Genomic DNA, 26007 nt, shown 5'->3' on the forward strand with positions numbered 1-26007 from the left:
AAGGAACCTGAGGAAGCGATGGGAGCCAGCCCAAGGCTCCTCTAACCAGGGTCGAGCCGACGATCCTCGACCCCGCCGACATCCAGGCCCGCCGGTGTACAGCTGCCCCCGACCCCCCACCTCAGGAGAGCGGGGTGGTGCAGCTCGCAGGGGCTCCATGATCCACGTGAAGACGAAACGCCTGAAAGGACCAAACACAGACTCGATTTCAAAACCTTGCACTTCCTAGTGGGATTGGTGAACATGTTCCTGGCCCTTCACAATCAGATCTAGATAGGTTTAATAAGGGGGTGGATTTAAGGGTACAATTAACATGAGTTGTTGTCCCTCGATGTTCCGTGTGTTTCCTTATTTCATGATAATCTTTGTAGAGTATAAGATGCCTGTAGTTGCTTTAGTTAGTACTGTGTCGTTATGATTTGTTTGTGTGTTTTTCCCTCCCATGTACTCCCTTATCTGCTTGCATTTGATTTGATATTTTTCCTTATGCAATAAAATTTCATTTTGTTTCATCAAACTTGGTCTACAAGAGTTTTCTCTACATTGTAGTTCCTGCGCCTAAGTCCAGAGTACAGAATCTAAGGGGTGAGTGGGTCGAACCACTCAAGGTTTTACTGTGCAAGAGAGAGAGGCCTCAGGGAAATCTCTCGAGGAAAACCCCTTACAGTATGCTGCCTTTATTGTTCAGTTCTATATATTTTTTTGTCCCATAATTTATGGCTCACTTGCTGTGCCCCAGGCTGGATGGCAATATTCCAAGATTGGCTGGATGGCTATATTCTAGGATTGGCTGGATGGCTATATTCTAGGATTGGCTGGATGGCTATATTCTAGGATTGGATGGATGGCTATATTCTAGGATTGGATGGATGTAGCCTTTGTACAGTGTGAGGAAAATTCTGGTGCTGACTTGTCAAAAGCCTTTTCCATGTCCAGCAACATCGTCAACGTGCACTTTTTTTTTGGTTAAAGGCCTGGGGAATACTTTCTGACAGTCGTAGCAAGTTGTCACGGGTGCTTCTTCCTCGTCTGAACCCTGATTGGCCTGAGTTGAAGAAGTCAATGCCTTTGAGGTGATGTTAGGTGGTATGCGATGACTCTTCCAGCAGCTTTCCCAGGTAGCTCAACAAGCTGATACACCAGTGATTGTTGGGTTCCCAGAGCCTTTGCTTTGTTTGTGCACCATTGTGACCACAGCTGAGTTCCAGCATCTCAGGAAGTAGTTCAGCACTAATGACTAGAAGATCTCAGCCATCATGGTCATCATCTCGTTGGGTGCCTCAATGAACATGTATTTGGTGATGTTACCTTCTCCTGGGGCCAAATGAGCAGCTTGGCTGCAACCTTTTAAATATCCTTGGCTTGGAGATTTAATAAAGGTTGCTCCCTGATTGGTCTAAAACCACCAATCAGTCCTCCAACCTGGGAAATTTAAATGTCTGTGAAGAAATTAAGCAAGATGGGAGGAGATGGATAGAGATAGAATAATTGGGCTGAGGACAGGGTAAAGAAAGAGGTCACAATTTTTAATGTTCATGGTGTCACTTTTGTGTGTACGGGGTCTCAAAGTTTGTGTAGGTTTCAATTTTCTGTGTATGGAAGTTCACATTTAGGCAAAATCATGCAGCCTGCTCGCTGGTACTGTCACAAGTATCTGCCTGTAGTTCCAAAGGTTGGGTAGCCTTGATGTATGCAAACATTTGTTTTATAAATTGTAATAGTACTTGTGCAAGCTACTTATAGATGGAATTCTAGACTTTTACTATATTCATGTGTTGACTTTTCCACTGTTTATGAGAATGTAGATTTTCAATGAGATTATTTTATTTTATTTTGTTCAAGCCAAGATGCTTATTGTATTGATGTAGTTCCAATTTTACAACATTGAGGCGAATAAAAATGTTTGTATGTTATTTGTGCAGGCTCAAAATTGAACTTATCTTGCACAGCATATACTGGATATTGTGATCCTCCCACAACGGTAATGTATTGGCTCATAAATAATACGTTTATTGAAGACTATTTCCATGACCATATTCAAGTTGAACAAAGGTATGCATTTGTAATTTTATCAGGGCTTGAATCGGCGCATAATTTACTGTCATCAAAAAATGCTGACTACAGCTTGTTTCATTTTGGTTATATGTATATAAATTTTGTTTTCAGTCAGAGGAACAATGAAGAGCAAGGCAACTATTATCAGATGAATATAATTTTTCCCAATTTCAAAGAAGAGTATTATAACGAATTACTGACGTGTGTTGCAAAAAATGGCTTGGGGTATCAAATAGCAACTGTTAAATTTAAAAAAACAGGCAAGTAATTCATTACAATATTTAAGAAATGGCAATTGTCTTTAATCTAAGGACCATTTGGTATTCCTGATGCAGGATCTCTGGTGACTTCCATATGTGTCTTTATATGATGAGACTGCCCTTGCTTTCTTACTAATCAATATTGAAAACTGAATATTGACAACATCCTCTAATATATTAATCAAATTCAGACATGACTGTCTGCTATACTTGTCCACTGTCATATTCATAAAGTTAAATGCTCTGGTTTTCATTTCAGATCTGATCAGGTTGCATAACTTCATCAGAGATTTTTCAAATATTTTTATATACAAAGTTCTGAGCATTAAAAAAAGAAAAAGTTTTATTAAATGTAAGATATACACAAATTATGCAGTGTGCTTATACCGCATACTTGAAAGGGAAGAGATTTCTGCTGAATTGTGACATACCTCGATGCTCACCAAATAACTTACCGTCTCCATTCCTCGGACTCCAACTTTTTTGTATCTCCATCCCTTCTTCCCACAATTAGTGGCTGTGCATTCAAATGTCTAGGTCCCACTCTCTGGAATTCCCTCCCATAACCTCTATACCTCCCTCTGCTCCTTTAAAACCTTCCGTAAACCTGACTACTTTGACTAAGCTTTTGGTCACCCCTCCTGATCTCTCGTTTGGCTCAGCGTCTTTTTATTCCCTCTTGCCTCTATAAAGTGCCATAGGATGTTTTTTCTATGTTAAAGGCACGATGTAAATGCATGTTGTTGTTACCATCTCCTCCCAACCCTGTTGTACCTGCTGGTTCTGTTTCTGTTTTTACCCCCTTAAATCAGAGGTCCACAACTTCAAGTATACCTGGTATGGCAGTGGTTATGATATTGGACAAGTAACCCAGGGGTCATGAGTTCAAATAGCACCATGGCTCTGAATTAAATTTCAGTAAATCTGATAAGCAAATTACCAAATGACATGCTTTGTGACTGTGGTGCATTATCCCTCCTTTTCCTCCTCAACCTCCCTGAAGTGTTTCTCACAGTCAACCATGCAATCCTCCTCTGTTGTCCAGCTCTGCTGGATTGCACTTATGTGATTCCACTCCTACCTGCCCAAATGCTGCCAGTGCATCTCCAGCAGTGGCTTCTGTTCCTACTCCCGCACAGTCATCTCTGTGCAGTTACCTCTGGAGTTCCCCCCCAGGATCTATCCTTGGCCCTCTCCTCTTCAGCTACATGCTTCTCCTTGGTGACATCACCTGCAGGCATGACGTCAACTTTCGTGTGAATGTTGATTGCTTTCACCCCTACCTCTCTTCCTCTTCCCTTGATTCCATGGCTACCTCCGGGCAGTTAGATTGTCTGCCCAAGAACAAATGATGGATATGTCAACATTTTCTTTAACTGAATATGGGGAAGGCTGAAGCCATTGTTTTTGGCCGCAGCCATAAACTGGGCATCCTTTGCCACTGACTCCATTTCCCTCCGGCCACTCACTCAGGATGAACAGACCTTGCAGGACTACCATCTCAATTTTAACTTTCCATAAACACATATTTTTAACCAAACTTTTGAACACCTTTGCTAGTTCATCCACCATGGCTTGCCATCGCTTTCTAAATACATATTTTATTTATTTCTCTTCCCTCTGTAAAGTGTCTTGTGATTTTTTTTTACATTAAAAGCATTTGCAAATTGTTGCTAACATCTTTTCCTATTTACACCATGATTTATGTTTTGTTTGCTAAATGATATTACATTTCAGAGTAAATAACACTATATGAAATAAAATACATTTTACAGTTATGTGATCAGAACCACTGAAATCCACACATCAATTTAGTTTCCTTTTTAAATGTACTTTTGTCATTTTAATTACTTCGGCTAGGGAATGGACCACTTTCAGAATAAAGTACAAATCCTATATACATTGCAAAGCAAATACTGTAGTCTGTTATAGTTGCTACTGGAAGTGGACTAGTTGTCAGAGTATCCACTTTCGATAGACAAGATTAAAAGCGTAGAATCATACAATGTCACAGCACAGAAACAGGTCAGTTGGCCCATCAAGTTAGCACCAATGTTTTTCTCTGCATGTTGCAGATGTGATTCACGCCTAATTTGTTTTTTCAATAAACTCTCTTCACCGTTCTCTCCTACTAATGGTAATAGCAGACTTGTACAAAATGCATAGCCGCCGTAGGAATTTATGATTCTTATAATTTTAATTAAAATTTATATTTTGTTTATGTTCAGCTCCTGATTTTACAAGGGTGATAGTAGCTGCATTTGGCATATTTGCCTGTGTTTTATTCATCTGCATATGCACTTACAAGTTTTTCAAGATTGATATTGTCCTGTGGTATCGTGATACGTTTCCTGTAGACTGTCCTGAAACTGGTAGGTGCAAATTCTATTTTTGTGTATAAATTTTTTAATGTATCATAAATATGTGGGTATAGGTGTCAAAATCAGATTAACCTAATGACAAATTAAGTGCAACATAATTTCAGTACCGTGTTCTGGTAAATTACACAAGTGCTTTGTTTGCTTTCAGATGGTAAGAAATATGATGCTTATATCATCTATCCACGAAGCCCTTGTTCTTCATACAGTACCAATATCCTTGTCTTTGTTATGGATGTGTTGCCTCAAGTTTTGGAATGCCAGTGTGGATATAAATTGTTCATACCAGGAAGAGATGATCTGCCTGGAGAAGGTAAGACTAAAATATGGATTGTTAGCCTCCATATTCCGTGATCCTAACATATTGCATTGAAAGATATGGGATTGCTGATATTAGGCATAATTCTATTCTGGCAGATGAATGTAAAGGCAAAATACACGTCAGAAAGAGAGATGATTCCTTAATTTATTTATTCATTCATGGGATGTGGGCGTCACTGGCAAGGCCATCATTATTGCCCATCCCTAATTGCCCTCGAGAAGGTGGTGGTGAGCCACCGTTTGAACCACTACAGTTCATGTGGTGAAGGTACTACCACAGTCCTGTTAGAGAGGGACTTCCAGGATTTTGACTCAGCGATGATGAAGGATGTTTATTTATGTAGTTCTGTGTTGTAGCTTTACCAGGTTGGCACCTCAGTTTTAGGTATGCCTGATGCTGCTCCTGGCATGCTCTTCTGCACTACTGATTGAACCAGGGCTGCTGATGGCTCACAACGCCTCATAGATACCCAGTTTTTAGATTCTAGATTTGTTCTGAATCTACCCGATTCAGCACGATGGTAGTGCCACACAACTCGGGTGTCCTCAGTGTGAAAATGGGACTTCATCTCTTCAGATGACAGTTAAGAGTGAATTACTGTGGGTCTGGGGTCACATATTGGCCAGACCGGATACGGATGGCAGATTTCCTTCCCTAAAGGTCATCAGTTGGGTTTTTACGACAATGGTATCACCGTTACTAGCTTTTTATTTAATTAATTGAATTCAAATTCACAAACTGCCATGGTGGAATTTGTGCTCACTTTCCGGATTATTAGTCCAGGCCTTGGAATCCAGGCCAGTATCATAACCACTATGTTACCATACCCGACAAATTCAGTCCAACCCAGGTACAAATTGAGCTTTTGTGACTTCCCCTATGACTTTGCACCTTTTTCTTAGTGCTAGCATGGGAAACTTGCGTTACAGTACTAGGTAGTTGGTGTTTATGGCCAAAACAGAGTAGTCTCCTCCACCCACACAATCCTCTGAGATATCTGCACTCCTTCAATTCTGGCCACTTGAGCATCCCTGATTTTAATCGCTCGACCATTGGCGGTCATACTTTCAGCTGCCAAGGCCCTAAGCTCTGCAATTCCCTCCCTAAACTTCTCTATCTCTCTTTCCTCCTTGAAGATGCTTCTTAAAACCTACCCCTCTGACCAAGCACGGTGGCATAGTGGTTAGCACTGTTGCCTCACAGCGCCAGAGACCCGGGTTCGAATCCGGCCTCGGGCGACTGTCTGTGTGGAGTTTGCACATTCTCCCCGTGTTTGCGTGGGTTTTCTCCGGGTGCTCCGGTTTCCTCCCACAGTCCAAAGATGTGCGGGTTAGGTTGATTGGCTATGATAAATTGACCCCTAGTGTTAGGGGGATTAAATACGTGGGGTTACAGGGATAGGGTGGGATATGTGTTGGTGTAGGGGTTACGGGGATCGGGTGGGATATGTGTCGGTGCAGGCTCGATGGGCCGAAATGGCCTCTATCTGCACTGTGGGGTTTCTGTGATTCTGTGATCTGCCCTAATATCTCCTTATGTGGCTCAGTGTCAAATTTTGTTTGATAACGCTCCGGTGAACCACCTTGGGATGTTTTATTATGTTAAAAGTGCTATATAAATACAAGTTGTTGTTGTTGTTGATCCTATAGCTAAGTGAATCTGTGTGAGGTCCACAGATACTCCCCAGTACCATAATTTTGTGGTGACATTGCTTCATTCAATACCTTAGTACAGAGTGTAAAAGTGAACAGGATCGTTGAAAGTAATTTCAATCAAGAGGTGTCTCTGTATTACAAAAGAAAGAAAGCCCTCGCATTTATATGAATCAGGAGTTTCTGGAAGTGTGTAGGCTTGCGAATGCCTGGGATTTGCCCATAGTGTTGTAGGTGCCCGCTGGTCCCATGCAAGTAAGGTGCCCTCCCAGCCTGTGTACTCTGGCAGGGTCTGGGCTGGAGGCCACTGCTGTGTACAAACCAGGCGTTATTGGTGGGATCACAGCATGCAGATTTTCGAGCCCAGGAGTTTTACTAGAAGGCTAATGCTCTGTTTATCTTGTACCCTTTTCTCCAATTCTATTCAGCTTTCGTTGAACAAGTAAAAACAAATATCAAAGATAGCAGAAGACTGATTATTTTGATGACAAAGTCTTTTGATAAACAGCTGTGCACTATGTTTGAACAGCAAGTTGGATTGCACGATGCACTGATGTGTAATCAAATGGAAGTTATTCTGATTGAGCTGGAATATCATGAGGATTATAGTGACTTTTCAGAATCAATGAGACATATTATACAAAAGAAAGGAACCATTAAGTGGAAAAACAGTGAATGGAAAAAAAAATCTCCATCATCAAACTCAAAATTGTGGAAACAAGTGAGATACAACATGCCACCAAGATCTTCTCGGTCTCATTGTAAAATTGAGTATTACTAGACATCAGAAATGCATGAAATATCATACCATGTTTTAAGAGAGTAAAGACATGTAGGTATAGTACAATTAGTTATGTAAACTGCAGAGGCATGTAATACTGAACACTAGGGGTTTCCTCAGGGCTTCTTCCACTAACTTTGGTGGAAGTTCGGCAGAAACTTCATTAACAGTATTACAAGCCTTGGAAAAAATTCACCCCCTATATCTTTTTATCAAAACCGATGTCTTTTTCTCTAAGTTGTCAGTATAGTTTTAAAAGTGGTGTTTTAATTGACATTTTGTTATTTTAAAACTGCACAAAGCATATAGTTTTAAATTAGAATACAGTATCCACAAATTATACACAAACATATTTTGCCCATATATATTATGTAAATAGAAGTGAAGACAGCTTGGTCAGTTAATGTATTCCAAAAATAGATTTGCAACAATATAATGTAATGTTGGATAAGTATTTTAAAAATCAAGACACAGGATACTTTTTTTGAAAGTTTGATATATTTTGTGGAACTTATTTATATGTTGAAAAATTTTCTGTAATTAAGACCCTACCCAAATCCTAAAAATACCCAACTTAACTACTAAAAGTTGGTGATGAGGAAGCACAGCATAGAGACAATTTGTGTGAAATAAAATGGTGAATTGTGGAGGACTGGAAGTTTTCTTAAACATTTCATTATTCTTATGATCAGTATGCTTTTATTTGAAAAGGTCTTTTTAACAATAGGATGCATTAAACAACAGATCTAATACAAAAGCAACATGCTTAGTAAAAATTTTTTAAAAATAGATCAGGACCTAAAACATGACTCTGGATGATGAAATGAGCTGGATAGGCTGAAAGACGTTTTATTATGTATTCTACACACCTCTGCACTTTCTTACTTTGTGGCTACTTTTACTAAATTGTTCTATAGCATACATAGAAAGTAAAATGGTTAGACTGTTCTGTATGCGGTCCTTCCACTTCCACTGCAAGCCTGCTGGGAATTAGGCCAGGAACCATGTATGCTGGGTCACAGACTCTCTACCGGTTTCTGCAGAACCGTTGTCCTCCACTGGTTTCCATGGCACCACTGTCCACTCTAAACCAAGTTACCCACATCAGTGGTAGTGGGGCTGTGGCTGAGAGTTTCCTCATCCTCAGCTTGGTGGAACAGCAGCAGCTGGGTATGCTCAGTGAAAAGCGATGCACTGGCTGTTGTAGGGGTGGAATTGGGTCTCAGCTGGGGATCCTGCCCTGGGTTGTGGCCTAGGCTCGCAATTTTTTTTTCTCTAATGTTATTTTTAAGCCCCCATCTAATAGACAACTTTGTAGCATGTTTCTGGAGTGGCCCCAGCAGCACTCCCTCGGTGGGCAGCCTCCACCACATTTGCGGCTGACCCATCTGGCAGGCTTCCAAGATGCGCCCTGACTGATGCGGGCACCAACCAGGATTGTTTAAATGAGAAAACCTTCCCCGACTCCAGAAATTATGGTGGGATCAGTGGTGGGTGTTCCTGGCAGGCCAAGCATGGAACTTCAGCCCAGCACCTTTACTGTTCATTGCTGACTTAAAATTTGTACTGGGTAATATGCAGTTTGTCAGGGCTGTGCTTTTTTCAGCTCTTATTATAGGATACAATTGTATTCTTGACTTCCATAGATGCTGCTTTAATAAAAGTTAACCGTTACAGATTTACTACTTCAAATGAAGATTCTCACTTTTCAAATAATGCTTCATATTTCCTCAGCTCTCAATAATAATTCAACTTTATTGTCATTGTACAATGCACAACGAAATGTGATCTTGCAAGCTCCCCTGAGTCCAGTACAAATAACATTAACATTAACGTAAATAGCACCGTCCCGGGCGCGCCGCCATCCATTTCCACCATTCCTCCTGTCCGACAATCTTCAGCCCAACGCCCGGGCCTGCTCACCAGCCGCCCCTCCCGGGGCTCCTTCCGTGACCTTCTCACCAACCGCCCCTCCTCGGGGCTCCTTCCGTGACCTTCTGCACCTGGTCTTCCCTGATGGTCACCCCTCCAGGTACTAACCAGGCCTGGCTCTACTTAGCTTCCAAGCCTTGCCAGTGACCCTGTCCCTCGTCCCTAGTTACCACCCAAGCTGATTTGTTAGGAGGGTATACTTCACTTGGTGTATATAGTCAACCACTCTCAATCTCTTTGATATCACATTTTCATTGTCCAACCATACACATTACATATTCTAAATAAAAAACCTTATTGACATACAGATTTGTGTTTCCTTGTCACTTTGTATTAGCTATACTGCCATAGATTATAGGGTGAATTCTACATTCCCAACAAGCAGTGATGGTCGCAGGGCACACATTGCGGATACATCACCAGTGATTTTCCACCTATTAAAGGCAGACTCGACTCAACCTTTATGAATTTTTCAATACAGATATTTCTGAACCCTTCTACTTGTTCAATAATTGTTGCATGTTAGCCTACCCTCCCCTGCAATGGAAATGTGACAGCTGTGAATTTCATTTTTGCATATATCTTGGTTTCTCATGTACAAATCAAACTGTACAGTACCATTAACCTACCTGATGGTGGTACTGGTGAGCTTGTAAAAGCAACTATTCTTATCAGAGCCACCAACAGACACTTACAGTAGTTGTACTGTACTACAGTGCTCATTTGAACTGTTGTATTTTCATTTCCTCTTGTGATGTTCACAGCTATGTTGGAAACAATGTAGTGTTGTACATGCCACTCTTTTGGACAATGAGTGCAGTACAATACCTTTGTTCTCAACTATAACATTTCATTGCAAATTAATTGAAGAAATCCAAGTCACAACAAAGTATGTTTTGAAGTCCCCGCCCCAGCCCCCACACCTGAAATTCACCCCTCCTACAGGGATACAGCAGCCTTCCAGTTCTTCACCCACCTGTGACATTTTTCAAGCTTAGATAGTGAGTGTCGGTAGGTGAATGGAGACATCACAGCTAAGCGTGATCCGAATCTCATCTGACATCCATGCCACGCATTTTGAGCAGGGGTCACTCTATAATGCTCAGGAGCTGATTTCCTCCATCCCAATCTAGGGGTGCTTAAGGCAATTGTACTAGCCCATCTGCTGCTTTGGCTGAGGGAGATCTGTCAATTCAGCACAGTTCAGTAATGCAGTCCTTTCATTCACACAGCTAAAGCCAATTGGTACACTTAGTATTATATTCAGCAAAGAAGTACATTATTGTCTCTCAATGAGAAAGAAGATGTTGGAACATCCCCAGGACAGATGGTTCAGGTATGCCAACAGGTTTAAAAACTACAGGTTCTATGTTCAGCAGTTCATGGTGAATTCTGGGATTTGGTCTAACAGGATGGTTATGATGTGAGGGCTCTGCTATGTGCACTAGTGTTAAATTCCAATTGATGCTGAGGCTGAAATGAGGTAAGTTTAAGATGGACAGCGTTTGCTAATCCAGAGTCACTTGGGCCCGGATTTTGTGGTCAGCGGCGAAGGAATGGTGCTCGCCGTTCATTTCGCTTACAGCTGCCCACAGACTTTTCACGAGCTTTTGAACGGCAACTTATGGCAATTAGAGAACCATTTCAGCGCAGCGCCCTCTACAGCGGGCCTGTGGCATTTGTGAGCAAGACAGGCAACAGAGTGTCTCTTTAACCTATCAGATTAAAGAAACCTTACTGAGAGACGCAGGCCTAGAAATTGGACAAGGCCCTAAAATGGGGATCGTGATGCACGAATAGCCTGTGCCTGTTCCTTGCAATGCGACAGCACCCAAACTTTGTGCTGCTTGCTAATTTAAATAATAGCATTCAGCCCAATGCTGAATGTGCTGCTGGGTAGCTGCACGCCTCAGTAGGGAGTCCAAGTTCATGTGAGGCTAGCAACACTTAAAACTAGCCTGCACTACTTAAAGGTGAGGTGCATTTTGGCTGCAGCAGATGCTGGAAGTGGCTGGGGAGGACATTGAGCAGAAACAACACTTGGTGTCATGAGCCAGGTGGTCAGCGGATAGCCCTTATCGCTCAATAGTCACTGTGAAGTAATGGTGCAATAGTGCAGGGAGCATGCTTCAAGGTTCTCTGACGCAGCACTGGAGGCCTTGGTGCAGGAGGCGGACAGGAGGAGAGAGGCCCTCTATCCACAGGAGGCCCTCCAGGCTAACTCTGAGAAGGCAATGGGAGCAGATAGCTGTCGCGGTCAATGCCAGCAGGTTAGCCCCGAGGACCTGGATGCAGTGCCGTAAGAAGTTTAATGATCTCACACGAGTCATATCCTTACAACTGAACCACTAGACTCAGCCACTGTTCAATTCACCACCCACCCTCCCCCCCTTCACTCACCTACCAACAATCTATCAATCACGACTCATACCTAACATTTATAGCTTCACCTCACCCTCACACACTTAGCACTGCTGCAAATCTCACACCCACATCGCACAGCTTGCACACACAGCTAGTTATTCAACTGTGACGGGCACATAACCCAAACAGATTGCACCACACTCACTGACACACTTCCCTTTCACTTGTGGGACAAGGTGGCTCATAACTGGAGGCAGCAGGGGCTATCCGAAGGGAGAAAGGTGCACCTGCATGCTCCTCCTCTTCCTCGTCCTCCTCAACTCTTTGCCGTATACATGGTGGTAAGGGCTGAGCCCTCATGATGGCGAGGTTGTGGAGCACGCAGTGGACCATGCCGAATCTTGAGATGTGCTCTGGCGAGTACTGCAGGTCTCCGGCAGAGTGGTCTAGGCAGCGGAAGTGTTGTTTAGCACCCCAATGTTCTGCTTAATCACAGTCCGTGTGGCAGCATGTCTTTCATTATATGCACGCCGTGTACGTGTGTGTGGATTGCGCTCTGGTGTCATGAGCCAGGTGGTCAGCGGATAGCCCTTGTCGCTCAGTAGCCATTGCTAGCAGTCAATCTCTTCTCCTCTGGTTCACAACAAGAAGTTTGGAGTAAGCACGAGATTTCCTAGTGGAGTATACGGAACAGACTTTATTGATACACCGTGCAGGTGATCAGGCTTAACTATACAGAAAGTGGCTTTTCGGTTTCTGTGGGGGGAATTTTAACCTAAAAAAAAGGTTGGGGTGGGGTAGTTAAAGTGTTAAAATCAGAATCCCGACCTGACCCGCCTCCAACACGCCCACTTCCGGTTTTGACAGAGGTGGGACGGGAGCGGTCAGCCAACCTGCTGCCAGGAGGCGGGCTGTCTATTTAAATATTATAATGAGGCTAGAAGCCTCTTTAACCTCTATTTTGTGTTTAACTGTAGCTGGTTGGGTTTTGCACGCCTCGTAAAGGAGATGTTGGAAATATCATCTGCTCCAGCCTGGAAGGAGCCTGACACACACAAATCCATGGCCACACTCACCTTCACAGTCACTGGCAATGCTGTCCTCGCCCTGCTCTGAGGCTGCAGTTTCTGCCTGCAACAAGCGGCATATTTTAGTGAGCACTTCCTTAGAGAAGTGGAAACATTGCATACACTGTTCCTCGCTGAGACTGAGGTGGAAGAATTGCCCACTGAAGACCCTGTGTGGATATGGCCTCCTGCTCAGAGCCCTTCTCTCCCTCTTCTCCTCCCTCTTTGAGCGGTTTGTCATCCTCTATGCTGTCTCTGCTCATTCTCCCTGTCATGCTGCAGGCCAAAGTGGATAGAAACTAATGCACCCATGTCTGGGAGCAACTGGTCTGAGCAAAAACTTTGAAGTAACTGGTCACATCACTCCCTGGAGACTTCAGCAACTTCAAACAAGATAACAAACTACCAAACACTTCTACAAACTCACCAAGTGCCAGTAGAAATCAATCAGCAACTAACCTTTAAGTAGGTGATGTTCCCTTTATGCTGAACGCATGTTCAGTAGTGCGTACTTAAGAGAGGGCATTAGCTGAAGAGTTGAGGCCGAAAATTCTGAAGGAATGAGACTCCACACTTGTAAAATTAAATTTTCAGGGTCAGAGAGGTTTTTTGGCAGTAATTGAGACTTATCATGGTGTTAAAAATTCACTTACACATGAATGCACTGGCCTTAACTTTTTTTGTCATGTTTAGTGGGTAAGTACAGCAACTTCACGCCCTCACGTGCCTCTCGGTGAGGTGCCGGTGTAACGAAGCTTGTGAAGGTACAGGGCAAATTGGACAGCAACTTCCGCATTTCCGTGTTTTACTGCACGTATGCAGATTCTGGAAGTTGCTGTCCAATTTACTACATAATAACAGTAAGTGCTGATAGCCTCACCATAGTTTCTGTTGCAAAATCCGGGCAATTGTGAAATAATTTATTAAAAAGGGTAAGTAACCCATTATAATCTTTGCTTATTAAAGATCTGGTCTGTGTTTAATAACTAACTGCAAGTTGGGTAATTGTTAATTCTTAGATTGATGAAGCTTTTTAAGGGAACGCTATTGAAAGGTACAGCTTCAACATGATAGAAGAAATGATCTGCTTATGTGAACCGCCATGGAATCTTAAAAGAGAAAACAGTTGTATAAAAAATAGCTGAAATTGACATTTTGTGATCTATATACGTTACAGCAGAAATTGCACCATCATGGAACATAAGAACATAAGAAATAGGAGCAGGAGTAGGCCTTCCGGCCCTTCGAGCCTGCTCTGCCATTCAATGAGATCATGGCTGATCTTCTGCCTCAACTCCATTCACCGGCCCTATCGCCATATCCCTTGATGCCCTTACTAGACAGAAATCTATCAGCGTCTGTTTTGAATATACCCAATGACTGAGCCTCAACAGCCCTCTGGGGTAGATAATTCCAAAGATTCACCACCCTCTGTGTGAAGAAATTTCTTCTCATCTCAGTCCTGAATGGCCTACCCTAAACCTGGTTCTAGACTCCCCAGCCAAGGGAAACATTTTCCCAGCATCCACCCTATCAAGTCCTGTAATAATTTTGTATGTTTCAATGAGATCCCCTCTCATTCTTCTGTATTCAAGAGAATACAGGCCTAGTTTACTCAATCTCTTCTCATTCGACAGTCCCACCATCCCAGGAATCAATCTAGTGAACCTTCATTGCACTCCCTCTATGGCAAGTATATCCTTCCTTGGGTAAGGAGACCAAAATTGTACACAGTACTCCAGGTGTGGTCTCACCAAGGCCCTATATAATTGGAGTAAGACTTCTTCACTCCTGTACTCAAATCCTCTTGTAATGAAGGCCAGCATACCATTGCCTTCCTAATGGCTTGCTGCACCTGCACATTCACTTTCAGTCACTCATGTACAAGGACACCCAGGTCCCTTTGAACATCTGCATTCCCCAATCTTTCACCATTTAGGAAATATTCTGCCTTTCTGTTTTTTCTACCAAAGTGGCTAACTTCACGTTTATCCACATTATATTCCATCTGCCATGTTCTCGCCCACTCACTGAGCCTGTCGAGATCCCCTTGGAGCCTCTTCACATCCTCTTCACAATTGACACTGCCACCTAGCTTTGTATCATCAGCAAATTTGGAAATGTTACATTTAGTCCCCTCATCCAAATCATTGTTATAGATTGTGAATAGCTGGGGCCCAAGCACCGAACCTTGCGGTACCCCACTAGTCACCGCCTGCCATCCTGAAAAAGACCCGTTTATCCCTACTCTTTGTTTTCTGTCTGTTAACCAATTCTCAATCCATGCTAGATATTACCCCCAATTCCATGTGCCCTAATTTTGTTCACCAACCTCTTGTGTGGGACCTTATCGAAGGCCTTCTGAAAATCTAAATACACCACATCTACCAGTTCCCCTTTGTCTACTCCACTAGTTTCATCCTCAAAGAACTCCAATAGGTTTGTTAAACAGGATTTCCCTTTCATAAATCCATGTTGACTCTGCCCAATCTTACTATTAGTTTCTAAGTGCCCAGTTATTGCATCCTTTATAATAGATTCCAACATTTTCCCAACTACTGATGTGAGGCTAACAGGTCTGTAGTTCCCCGTTTTCTCTCTCCCTCCTTTCTTAAATAGCGGGGTTACATTTGCTATCCTCCAATCTGCAGAAACCGTTCCAGAATCTATAGAATTTTGGAAGATGACAACCAATGCGTCCATTATCCCAATGGCCACCTCTTTCAAAACCCTAGGGTGTAGGTCATCCGGTCCTTGGGATTTATCGACTTTTAGTCCCATTAATTTTGCTAGTACTGTTTTTTTACTAATAATTTCTTTAAGTTCCTCATTCTCTCCATACCCTTGGTTTTCTCGTATTTCTGGGAGGTTTTTTGTGTCTTCCTCTGTGAAGACAGAAACCAAGTATTTATTTATTTTAGGTGCCATTTCCTCGTTCCCCATTATAAATTCTCTCATCTCTGACTGTAAAGGACCTACATTTACCTTCGCCATTGCATGTCCACCTTCATACCTTTTAGTGTAGTCTCCCAATCTACCATGGCCAACTTGTTCCTCATACCCTTGTAGTTTCCTCTGTTTAGATTGAATACCTTAGTTTCAGATTGGACTACATCACTCTCAAACTTAATGTAAAATTCAATCATATTATGGTCACTTGTCCCTAAAGGCCCCTTTACCACAAGATTATTGATTAGCCCTTTCTCATTACACAGTACCAGATCCAGAATAGCCTGTTCCCTGGTTGGTTCCTCCACATACTGATCCAGGAAACCATCTTGCATGCATTCGCAGAATTCGTCCTCCACACCATTAGCGGTAATTTGATTTGCCCAGTCAATATGTAGATTAAAGTCCCCCATGATTACCATATTGCCCTTGTTACATGCACTTCTAATTTCTTGATTGATACTGTGCCCTAGATTACCACTACTGTTTGGTGGCCTATACACAACTCCCATAATGTTTTCCGCCCTTTGCTGTTTCTTAGCTCCACCCAAACTGATTCCAGTTCTGCAGAGCCAAGATCTTTTATCTCTACCGTACCGATCTCTTCCTTTATTAACAGCGCTAAGCCACCTCCTTTTCCTTTTTGTCTGTCCTTCCTAAATGTTGAGTACCCTGGAACATTCAGTTCCCAGCTTTGGTTACCTTGCAACCATGTCTCTGTAATGGCAATTACATCATACCCATTTACTTCTATTTGTGCCATTAATTCATCCACCTTGTTGCAAATGCTACATGTATTTAGATAAAGTGCCTTCAACTCTGCCTGTTTAATATTTTTCTGCACTTTGACCCTCTTTACTGTTGGCCTTTGTTTCTGCTCCCTACTAGTTTTGCTGACTACTTTTCTAACTTGTACTTCCAGCTTTGTTTCTCTCCATTCTAGGCCCACACTTAGGTTCCCAGCCCCCTGACAAACTAGTTTAAATCCTTCCCAACAGCACTAGTAAACCCCCCTACGTGTTTATGTTGTATAATCCAGCTTTAATAGTTCCTGTAAAAGCAGACAGCAAAGCATGATGTACAACCAGGAGCTTAGGGGAAATGCTCATCATAATGCTAGGCTACAAAAATAGCTAACTCCCTTGTAGTGAGGCCTTTCTGGTCACTGCAAAAAATACATTTGTCTGGAGCATCAGTTTCTCTAGCAAACGAATCCTCTTTGCATTTGGAATAATGCACAAAAAATGCAAAACCACTGAAAGGCAAAGCACTAACTAATCCCCGGAAAACAATAGGCCATCCTATTAATAATGTTCCTCCTACACAACTCACTTTATCTACCTTATTCATCCAGAAATGCAGTTCCACACACCTGATGTAGATCTTTGTAGCAATGCCTTCTTGTGCATATTTTCCAGTCTACTATTTGATTTATTTAACCTTGTTACTATGCTATTATTGGCTCAGTTCATCACAGTACTGTAAGAAAATGAATTTAGATTAATGTATAGGTTGATGAAGGAAACCATGTGAGTTAATGTTGCGTGCTGAAATTCACACATCCAACTTCCGTACTGATAAAGCAGTAAAATTTTTTTGATTTGAAATCTAGAGCCACTATCTGAACATCATCCTGTTTACCAGAGTCAAATGTTTTTCTTCAGAGAGGCCATTTCAGGTTAAAAAAAAACAGGGTATGACTTTAGATGGTGGAAAGGAAACTTTTGTTTAAACGGCACCTAAATATCCGGAATTCTCTATTAACCGGCAAAATTCTCGCTCCGAAAACAACACCTCAATAACTGGCAATGAGTCCGAGTCTCCCACGGTGGCCGAGTTCATCAGTGGGGGTAATTCTCCAAACTGCCACTACTCGGCTTCTTGGCGCTGTCAGAAGTCGGAACACCTCAATACCTCTGTAACAGGAGTCTGACTCTCCCGTGCTGCCGGTAGTCTCTTCTGATCTGCCATTTTACAGGGGTACTGTGTGTCTCCCACACTGCTGGTAGTCATTGCATTGCATTATGGAAATCCCAAAAGTTGGTCCAAGCAAAAGGAAGAGAGTGGTGTTAACTTTATGTAGCCAAGTGGGAAAATGCAGTGAATATTTAAGTCCACTAGATGGCGCGGTTCATTTTCCCCTTTAGAATTTGAGAAAAGGGTTATGGGTAAGGCCATGTGATGCCAAAGGAACCTCCCCTTTCTTCACAGCCTCCATTTTCTAGATCCAGCGTGGGGGGTGTGCTCAGGAGAGTTGGGGTGAATATGACTTTTTAAATGAACTTAGTCTGCGTAAAGTACAACTAAAACAGCATTTAGTGCAGCCAGACATAGTTTTAAAGTGATATTGTTTCCCAAATCACTCGATATCACGGGGATGCTTGTAGATTGTCCCACCATGTGCTGGTGTTAACCTTTGTTAAAATTGTTGTTGAGCCCTTGGGGCTACGTTTCGAACGAGTTTAATACTTTCTGTTTGCTTGTAAGAGGTGACAAGTGATAACGGGACATACGAATGTATGGTATGATATGTTTTGTTTTGTATAATGATTGTTAGTTAATTAACTGCCTTCACCTGTGGTTTGCCTCATGTTCTGTTTTGCAGCAAGCCACTGCCGTATTTTGTCGACTGTGTTTTATGTATTTACAATTTCATCCTAAACCTAGACCCAAGTTATTAATACAGAATAAAAAACCCCAAAAACGAAAGTTCGTGTCCTGTGCTGCTCCATTTCGCCAGGCTACATTTAAAACAGAAAATCGACATATGCCAACAACTAGAAAGGGGAGAGAAGCATATCAACATTATGAATTAATTCAAAATCGGTTCGTCAGCAATCTATGACATCAAATCGCAGAAGGATAAGCTGCTCAAGTTTTATTCAAGCTCGGAGACATCTAAGGGTGTAGAGAAATGGCGTACGCTTCGTAAGCCTAAGCTTGAAGAGCTGGATACCGTGCTTTATGAGTGGTTTTCTCTTAAGCGTTCAGAGGGTGTTCCGATTTCCGGACCCATGCTAATCGATAAAGCGAAGGATTTCTACACAAAGATGGAGCTCACTGACAGGTGTGCTTTCTCTGAGGGATGGCTAACATGCTTCAAGGTACGGCACGGGATATGACGACTCGATATTTCCGAGGAGAAGAAATCAGCTGATAACGACGCCGCAGAAGAATACTGCGATTATTTCAATCATATTGTGCAGCAACATGATTTGTCGCCAGCACAGCTATACAATGCCAATGAAACTGGATTATTTTGGAGGTTTTTGCCAGAATCAACGCTTGCTGGGGTTAGTGAGGCTAATGCTTCAGGTTACAAGAAAAATAAAGATCGTGTAATTGTGCTAACATGTGCAAACGCTGCTGGATCACACCGGTTTAAACTTCTTGTCATTGGGAAGTATAAAAATCCCCATGCATTTAAAAATGTGAGGCACTTACCTGTTGAGTACAAAGCTCAAAGAAATGCTTGGATGGATAAGGAAATCTTTTCGAATTGGTTCCATCATATTTTTGTTCCATCTGTGAGGGAACATTTCCGTAGAATAGGGAAACCTGAAACTCTGCCTGTTTAATATTTTTCTGCACTTTGACCCTCTTTACTGTTGGCCTTTGTTTCTGCTCCCTACTAGTTTTGCTGACTACTTTTCTAACTTGTACTTCCAGCTTTGTTTCTCTCCATTCTAGGCCCACACTTAGGTTCCCAGCCCCCTGACAAACTAGTTTAAATCCTTCCCAACAGCACTAGTAAACCCCCCTACGTGTTTATGTTGTATAATCCAGCTTTAATAGTTCCTGTAAAAGCAGACAGCAAAGCATGATGTACAACCAGGAGCTTAGGGGAAATGCTCATCATAATGCTAGGCTACAAAAATAGCTAACTCCCTTGTAGTGAGGCCTTTCTGGTCACTGCAAAAAATACATTTGTCTGGAGCATCAGTTTCTCTAGCAAACGAATCCTCTTTGCATTTGGAATAATGCACAAAAAATGCAAAACCACTGAAAGGCAAAGCACTAACTAATCCCCGGAAAACAATAGGCCATCCTATTAATAATGTTCCTCCTACACAACTCACTTTATCTACCTTATTCATCCAGAAATGCAGTTCCACACACCTGATGTAGATCTTTGTAGCAATGCCTTCTTGTGCATATTTTCCAGTCTACTATTTGATTTATTTAACCTTGTTACTATGCTATTATTGGCTCAGTTCATCACAGTACTGTAAGAAAATGAATTTAGATTAATGTATAGGTTGATGAAGGAAACCATGTGAGTTAATGTTGCGTGCTGAAATTCACACATCCAACTTCCGTACTGATAAAGCAGTAAAATTTTTTTGATTTGAAATCTAGAGCCACTATCTGAACATCATCCTGTTTACCAGAGTCAAATGTTTTTCTTCAGAGAGGCCATTTCAGGTTAAAAAAAAACAGGGTATGACTTTAGATGGTGGAAAGGAAACTTTTGTTTAAACGGCACCTAAATATCCGGAATTCTCTATTAACCGGCAAAATTCTCGCTCCGAAAACAACACCTCAATAACTGGCAATGAGTCCGAGTCTCCCACGGTGGCCGAGTTCATCAGTGGGGGTAATTCTCCAAACTGCCACTACTCGGCTTCTTGGCGCTGTCAGAAGTCGGAACACCTCAATACCTCTGTAACAGGAGTCTGACTCTCCCGTGCTGCCGGTAGTCTCTTCTGATCTGCCATTTTACAGGGGTACTGTGTGTCTCCCACACTGCTGGTAGTCATTGCATTGCATTATGGAAATCCCAAAAGTTGGTCCAAGCAAAAGGAAGAGAGTGGTGTTAACTTTAAAACAGAAAATCGACATATGCCAACAACTAGAAAGGGGAGAGAAGCATATCAACATTATGAATTAATTCAAAATCGGTTCGTCAGCAATCTATGACATCAAATCGCAGAAGGATAAGCTGCTCAAGTTTTATTCAAGCTCGGAGACATCTAAGGGTGTAGAGAAATGGCGTACGCTTCGTAAGCCTAAGCTTGAAGAGCTGGATACCGTGCTTTATGAGTGGTTTTCTCTTAAGCGTTCAGAGGGTGTTCCGATTTCCGGACCCATGCTAATCGATAAAGCGAAGGATTTCTACACAAAGATGGAGCTCACTGACAGGTGTGCTTTCTCTGAGGGATGGCTAACATGCTTCAAGGTACGGCACGGGATATGACGACTCGATATTTCCGAGGAGAAGAAATCAGCTGATAACGACGCCGCAGAAGAATACTGCGATTATTTCAATCATATTGTGCAGCAACATGATTTGTCGCCAGCACAGCTATACAATGCCAATGAAACTGGATTATTTTGGAGGTTTTTGCCAGAATCAACGCTTGCTGGGGTTAGTGAGGCTAATGCTTCAGGTTACAAGAAAAATAAAGATCGTGTAATTGTGCTAACATGTGCAAACGCTGCTGGATCACACCGGTTTAAACTTCTTGTCATTGGGAAGTATAAAAATCCCCATGCATTTAAAAATGTGAGGCACTTACCTGTTGAGTACAAAGCTCAAAGAAATGCTTGGATGGATAAGGAAATCTTTTCGAATTGGTTCCATCATATTTTTGTTCCATCTGTGAGGGAACATTTCCGTAGAATAGGGAAACCTGAAGATAGCAAATGCATTTTATTGCTTGATAATTGTAGAGCTTATCCGCATGAATCCGAGTTGGTTTTGGGAAATATTTTCACCATTATTTGCCACCAAATGTAACTCTCACATACAACCCATGGACCAGGGTGTTATCCAAAATCTCAAGTGTCATTACAAGAAAGACTTCCTATGTAAACTGATGAGCCAAGATGACAATATTCATGCATTTCAGAAGGAATACAATTTTAAAGATGCCATCTTTAATGCTGCATGTTCCTGGAACTTGGTGAAAAGTCACACTTTGAGACAAGCCTGGTGCAAATTGTGGCCTTCTGTAATGTTTGCTGAAGGTTCTTCAGAGGAGGAATTTCATGGGTTCACTGTTCATCCCAAGAGGAGTACAGTAATGGAAATGGCTGACATGGTGAAAAATGTACACCCAGCAAACCCTCTACGTTACCTCAGTGAAAGTGATATTGAGCAGTGGGTTGATGCAGATAGAGAAGTTGCTGTTGTGCATATGCTAAGTGATGATGAAATAATGGAGAATGTTTTGAATCCAAAGAAAGAAAAGGAAAGTGAGATGGAAAGTGAAGAGGATGAGATTTCTGAAGAGAAGAAGATTTCTTGGGCTAAAGCTGCAGAAGGATTTGTTTTATTCCTCAAATTTGCTGAAAGGCATCCTTGCTATTCTGCCCAAGAAGTTATGCACCTCCATATTCTGCATTCCACCTTTCTACAAAAAAGGCAAGAGTCCACTGAGCAAGCAGACATCCGGGACATGTTTAGGAAAGCTTCCAAAAGAGTTGAAGCAGTGGGAGTGCCTGAAGAATCTGTTGAAGTGCATGATCCTGATGACCCAGCTGACATGGATATTCCTGATGAACCAGTTGACTTGGAATAAGTGTACAGTCAACCACAGTACTTTATACTGTACTGTACGGTGGGGCAGCACGGTGGCATAGTGGTTAGCACTGTTGCCTCACAGCGCCAGGAACCCGGGTTCGAATCCGGCCCCGGGCGACTGTCTGTGTGGAGTTTGCACATTCTCCCCGTGTTTGCGTGGGTTTTCTCCGGGTGCTCCGGTTTCTTCCCACAGTCCAAAGATGTGCGGGTTAGGTTGATTGGCTATGATAAATTGACCCTTAGTGTTAGGGGGATTAAATACGTGGGGTTACGGGGATAGGGTGGGATATGTGTTGGTGTAGGGGTTACAGGGATCGGGTGGGATATGTGTCGGTGCAGGCTCGATGGGCCGAAATGGCCTCTATCTGCACTGTGGGGTTTCTGTGATTTCTGTGATTTCTGTGTACAGTTGTTTATAAGTTTTGTTTTACTGTTAAGTAATTAAAGAGTTATGGAATACTCTCAACTGGCAGTACTGTACTTAAGCATCTTCCACCATCCATTTAACACAACATTCTGTAGGTGAATACCCAATTACTGTATACTGCACATTTCTTGATTTTTTAATTTTTCTTTGTTAAAAATAGCCTTGGTAGATAACCTTCTCCGTCATCCGGAAATTTTGATAAACCGGCAACACGCCGGTCCCGTCGGTGCCGGATAAAAAAGTTTCCTGTATACTGATTCCTCCAAATATTGAGAAAAATATATCTTATTGGGAATAAACTAGAAAAAAATTAATATAGAAAACAAGGAATTGGTATGCAAGGACTGTGGGCTGTAAACATGTAGGCTTAGAGGGAAGATTTATTTTAATTGCAAGGAGTTGAAAGAATTTTGAACAATGGAGGGGGGATTGGAATCAAATAGTAGACTGGAAAATATGCACAAGAAGGCATTGCTACAAAGATCTACATCAGGTGTGTGGAACTGCATTTCTGGATAAATAAGGTAGATGAAGTGAGTTGTGTAGGAGGAACATTATTAATAGGATGGCCTATAGTTTTCCGGGGACACAGCAAAAAATATGGAAATGGGTTAACCCAGGGAAAAGGGGTTGATTCAGTCAATGGACTAGATTTCGTTCTCCAAACTGTCCATTATTTTGCAGTATTAAATGATGAAAAATAATGCAGCGTGCCTTACTGCCGCAACTCCACCCCAACAAATAGTCACCAGGATTTTACATCCCAGAAAACTGCCATTCACTGTTAACATTTGGACTGAACTTGTGAAAGCACATGTAAATAGCGGGGTGGGTGTGACCACCTGCAATTTCGCTTCCCCAGCCCCCCACCCACCACATTAGCTCCCTTAACCTGATGGCCAGAAACAATGCTGCTATAAAAATGATGGGATGATCAGCACAGCAGTATCCCTGAGGCAGATAAGTCATTGAGGTGGCCATTGTTGGAGAACTATTTTGTGTCACTGGATATTTAATTATACAGCAATTATTTGGTTTTCTGGGCTCAGGAGCTGTTCTGAAGATTTTTCATGCCATTTACAGTGTATTTTGGAGAATTTACAACTTGGATGGAGAGCTTAATTTCTCTTTGGGAATTCCTGTCTTCCTGTGTTACAAAGAGGGGATGGAGGGCGGTATGGAAGTGGTTAGTTTGGAGTAATGCAAAAAGAAGCATCACAGAACACCTGTGTTTCCATTAGGTTGATGCCCTCTTAATCATAAGAACATAAGAATTAGGAGCAGGAGTAGGCCATACGGCCCTTCAAGCCATTCAATAAGATCATAGCTGATCTTCGACCTCAACTCTAATTTCCTGCCCGATCCCCATATCACTTGATTCCCCATGAGTCCAAAAGTCTATCTATCTCAGCCTTGAATATACTCAACTCATGGCCCCAGTTCCAAAAACCAACAGAATAGAACTGGGGTCCTATTCGTTTATTCCTAGCTGGAGTATTCCGGCAACCAGCCTGCTTTGAACACTCTTAATTTTTTCAAAGTAAAAGCTTCGGAGCCCCTAGGCCACTCAGCTAAGAGCATCAAGGGAGCGCCGAGAGGCAGGGGCTGGGACAGGCGGTAGCTCGCCTCACGGCGGACCGCCAGCTCGATCTCAAGATCCAACTACCAGCTTTGTAACTACAGTAGCTTTAATACACACGATTGGAGCTGGAATTACCGCAGATGCTGGCAACAGCCTTGTCCTCCAATAGATCCTTGTTAAATATTCCACAGGGTTTATGGATCTTGGAAATTCTATGTTGATTTTCCCAGGAGGCAATGCATTTCTTCTCTCCAAATGGGTATCGGAGAATTATGACAGCTGCTGGTCACAAGGGCCATGGCTTTGTTAACAGCTGTTAATTTGACTACAGCACTGATTTTTTTTTATGCCACCTGTGAGCTTTCATCGAGTAGCAGGATTCCCCCACGGTGCAATTGATGGAACTTGTGTCCCCTGATATTTGTCTGGGTTGTTGCTGATAGGTCCTTTCTAGTTTCTTCTGCTTGAACTTTGCAGCAATTGTTTATAATTTGTGTGGCTTGCTAGGCAAGAAGAGACAACCACATAGTGTGGGATTGAAGTCATATGTTGGCCAAACTGGTTAGGCAAGCTCCTTCCCCTGAAGGACATTACTGAAGCAGTTGGGTTTTTAAATCAATCCAGAAGCTTTCATGGTTATTGCTTCTGGTGTGTAATGAAACCTGTTTGTCTTGCCTGTATTCGTTTTGCACTCATGTATATTACCCTCCCCCACACGGTGTATAGTTTCACTTCCTCTTTCCTGACTAACCTGGAAGGTTCCAGGTCTTGGCTCTTGGCTCTGCCCCTGACTTCTCTTACATAAAGATCCCAGGATCTGTATGACTCATTCCTGCGAGCCAGTCAGTGTGTTGAGATGTTAGCTCTGATCTTAGTGATTAAAAGCCAACTTGTTAAAGTCTATAACTTCTAGTTTTGTGGTTATTGAAGGCACATCATGGTGCTAGCCCACAACTTACCAGATTGTTTTAACCCAACTCACCCAGTAGGAAACTCAACCGAGGATTCCCCTCTACTGTGGTTGACAGGCCTCTCGACTGTGTCCGTTCCATTTCTCGCACTTCTGCTCTCACCCCTTCCCCTCTCTCCCATAACCACGATAGGGTTCTCCTTGTCCTCACTTTTCACCCCACCAGCCTCCACATTCAATGGATCATCCTGCGCCATTTCCGCCACCTCCAGCGTGATCCCACCACCAAACATATCTTCCCCTCCCCCCCCTTCAGCATTCCGAAGGGACCACTCACTCCGCGACACCCTGGTCCGCTCCTCTATCACTCCTAACACCCCTTCCCCTTCGCCCGACACCTTCCCATGCAAGCACAGGAGATGCAACACGTGCCCTTTCACCTCCTCCCTTCCCACTATCCAGGGCTCCAAATACTCCTTCCAGGTGAAACAGCGATTTACTTGTACTTCTTGCAATTTAATATACTGTATTCACTGCTCACGATACGGTCTCCTCTCCACTGGGGAGACCAAACGCAGATTGGGTGACCGCTTTGCGGAACACCCCCGTTCAGTCCGTAAGGGTGACCCTGAGCTTCCGGTCGCCTGTCACTTTAATTCTCCGCTCCACTCCCACTCTGATCTTTCGGTCCTCGGCCTCTTACGCTGTTCCAACGAAGCTCAACGTAAGCTCGAGGAACATCACCTCATCTTTCAATTAGGCACTTTACAGCCTTCTGGACTTAACATTGAGTTCAACACTT

The 26007-nt window shown here is 42.6% G+C and overlaps 2 protein-coding genes across 3 annotated transcripts in view; both read left to right on the forward strand.

The window, feature by feature from the left end:
* Positions 1-8095, forward strand: part of LOC147111752 (interleukin-1 receptor type 1-like) — a 70841-nt gene extending 62746 nt beyond the window's left edge. For both annotated transcript variants that reach the window (XM_085998956.1, XM_085998955.1), the window contains exons 7-11: positions 1923-2052; positions 2167-2315; positions 4544-4687; positions 4845-5006; positions 7096-8095. In XM_085998956.1, the coding sequence (XP_085855082.1) occupies positions 1923-2052; positions 2167-2315; positions 4544-4687; positions 4845-5006; positions 7096-7448 (938 nt within the window). In that variant the 3' untranslated portion in view covers positions 7449-8095. The remainder of the gene's footprint in view (positions 1-1922; positions 2053-2166; positions 2316-4543; positions 4688-4844; positions 5007-7095) is intronic.
* A 357-nt stretch (positions 8096-8452) lies between these two features.
* LOC147111753 (interleukin-1 receptor type 1-like) overlaps positions 8453-26007 on the forward strand; it is a 127640-nt gene continuing 110085 nt past the window's right edge. Inside the window, 1 exon segment of the mRNA XM_085998294.1 lies at positions 8453-8618. Within this exon segment, the coding sequence (XP_085854420.1) occupies positions 8453-8618 (166 nt within the window).

Source organism: Somniosus microcephalus, chromosome 10 (assembly GCF_052327205.1).
Source record: "Somniosus microcephalus isolate GS21.2 chromosome 10, FLI_Smic_1.0, whole genome shotgun sequence".
NCBI lineage: Eukaryota > Metazoa > Chordata > Chondrichthyes > Squaliformes > Somniosidae > Somniosus > Somniosus microcephalus.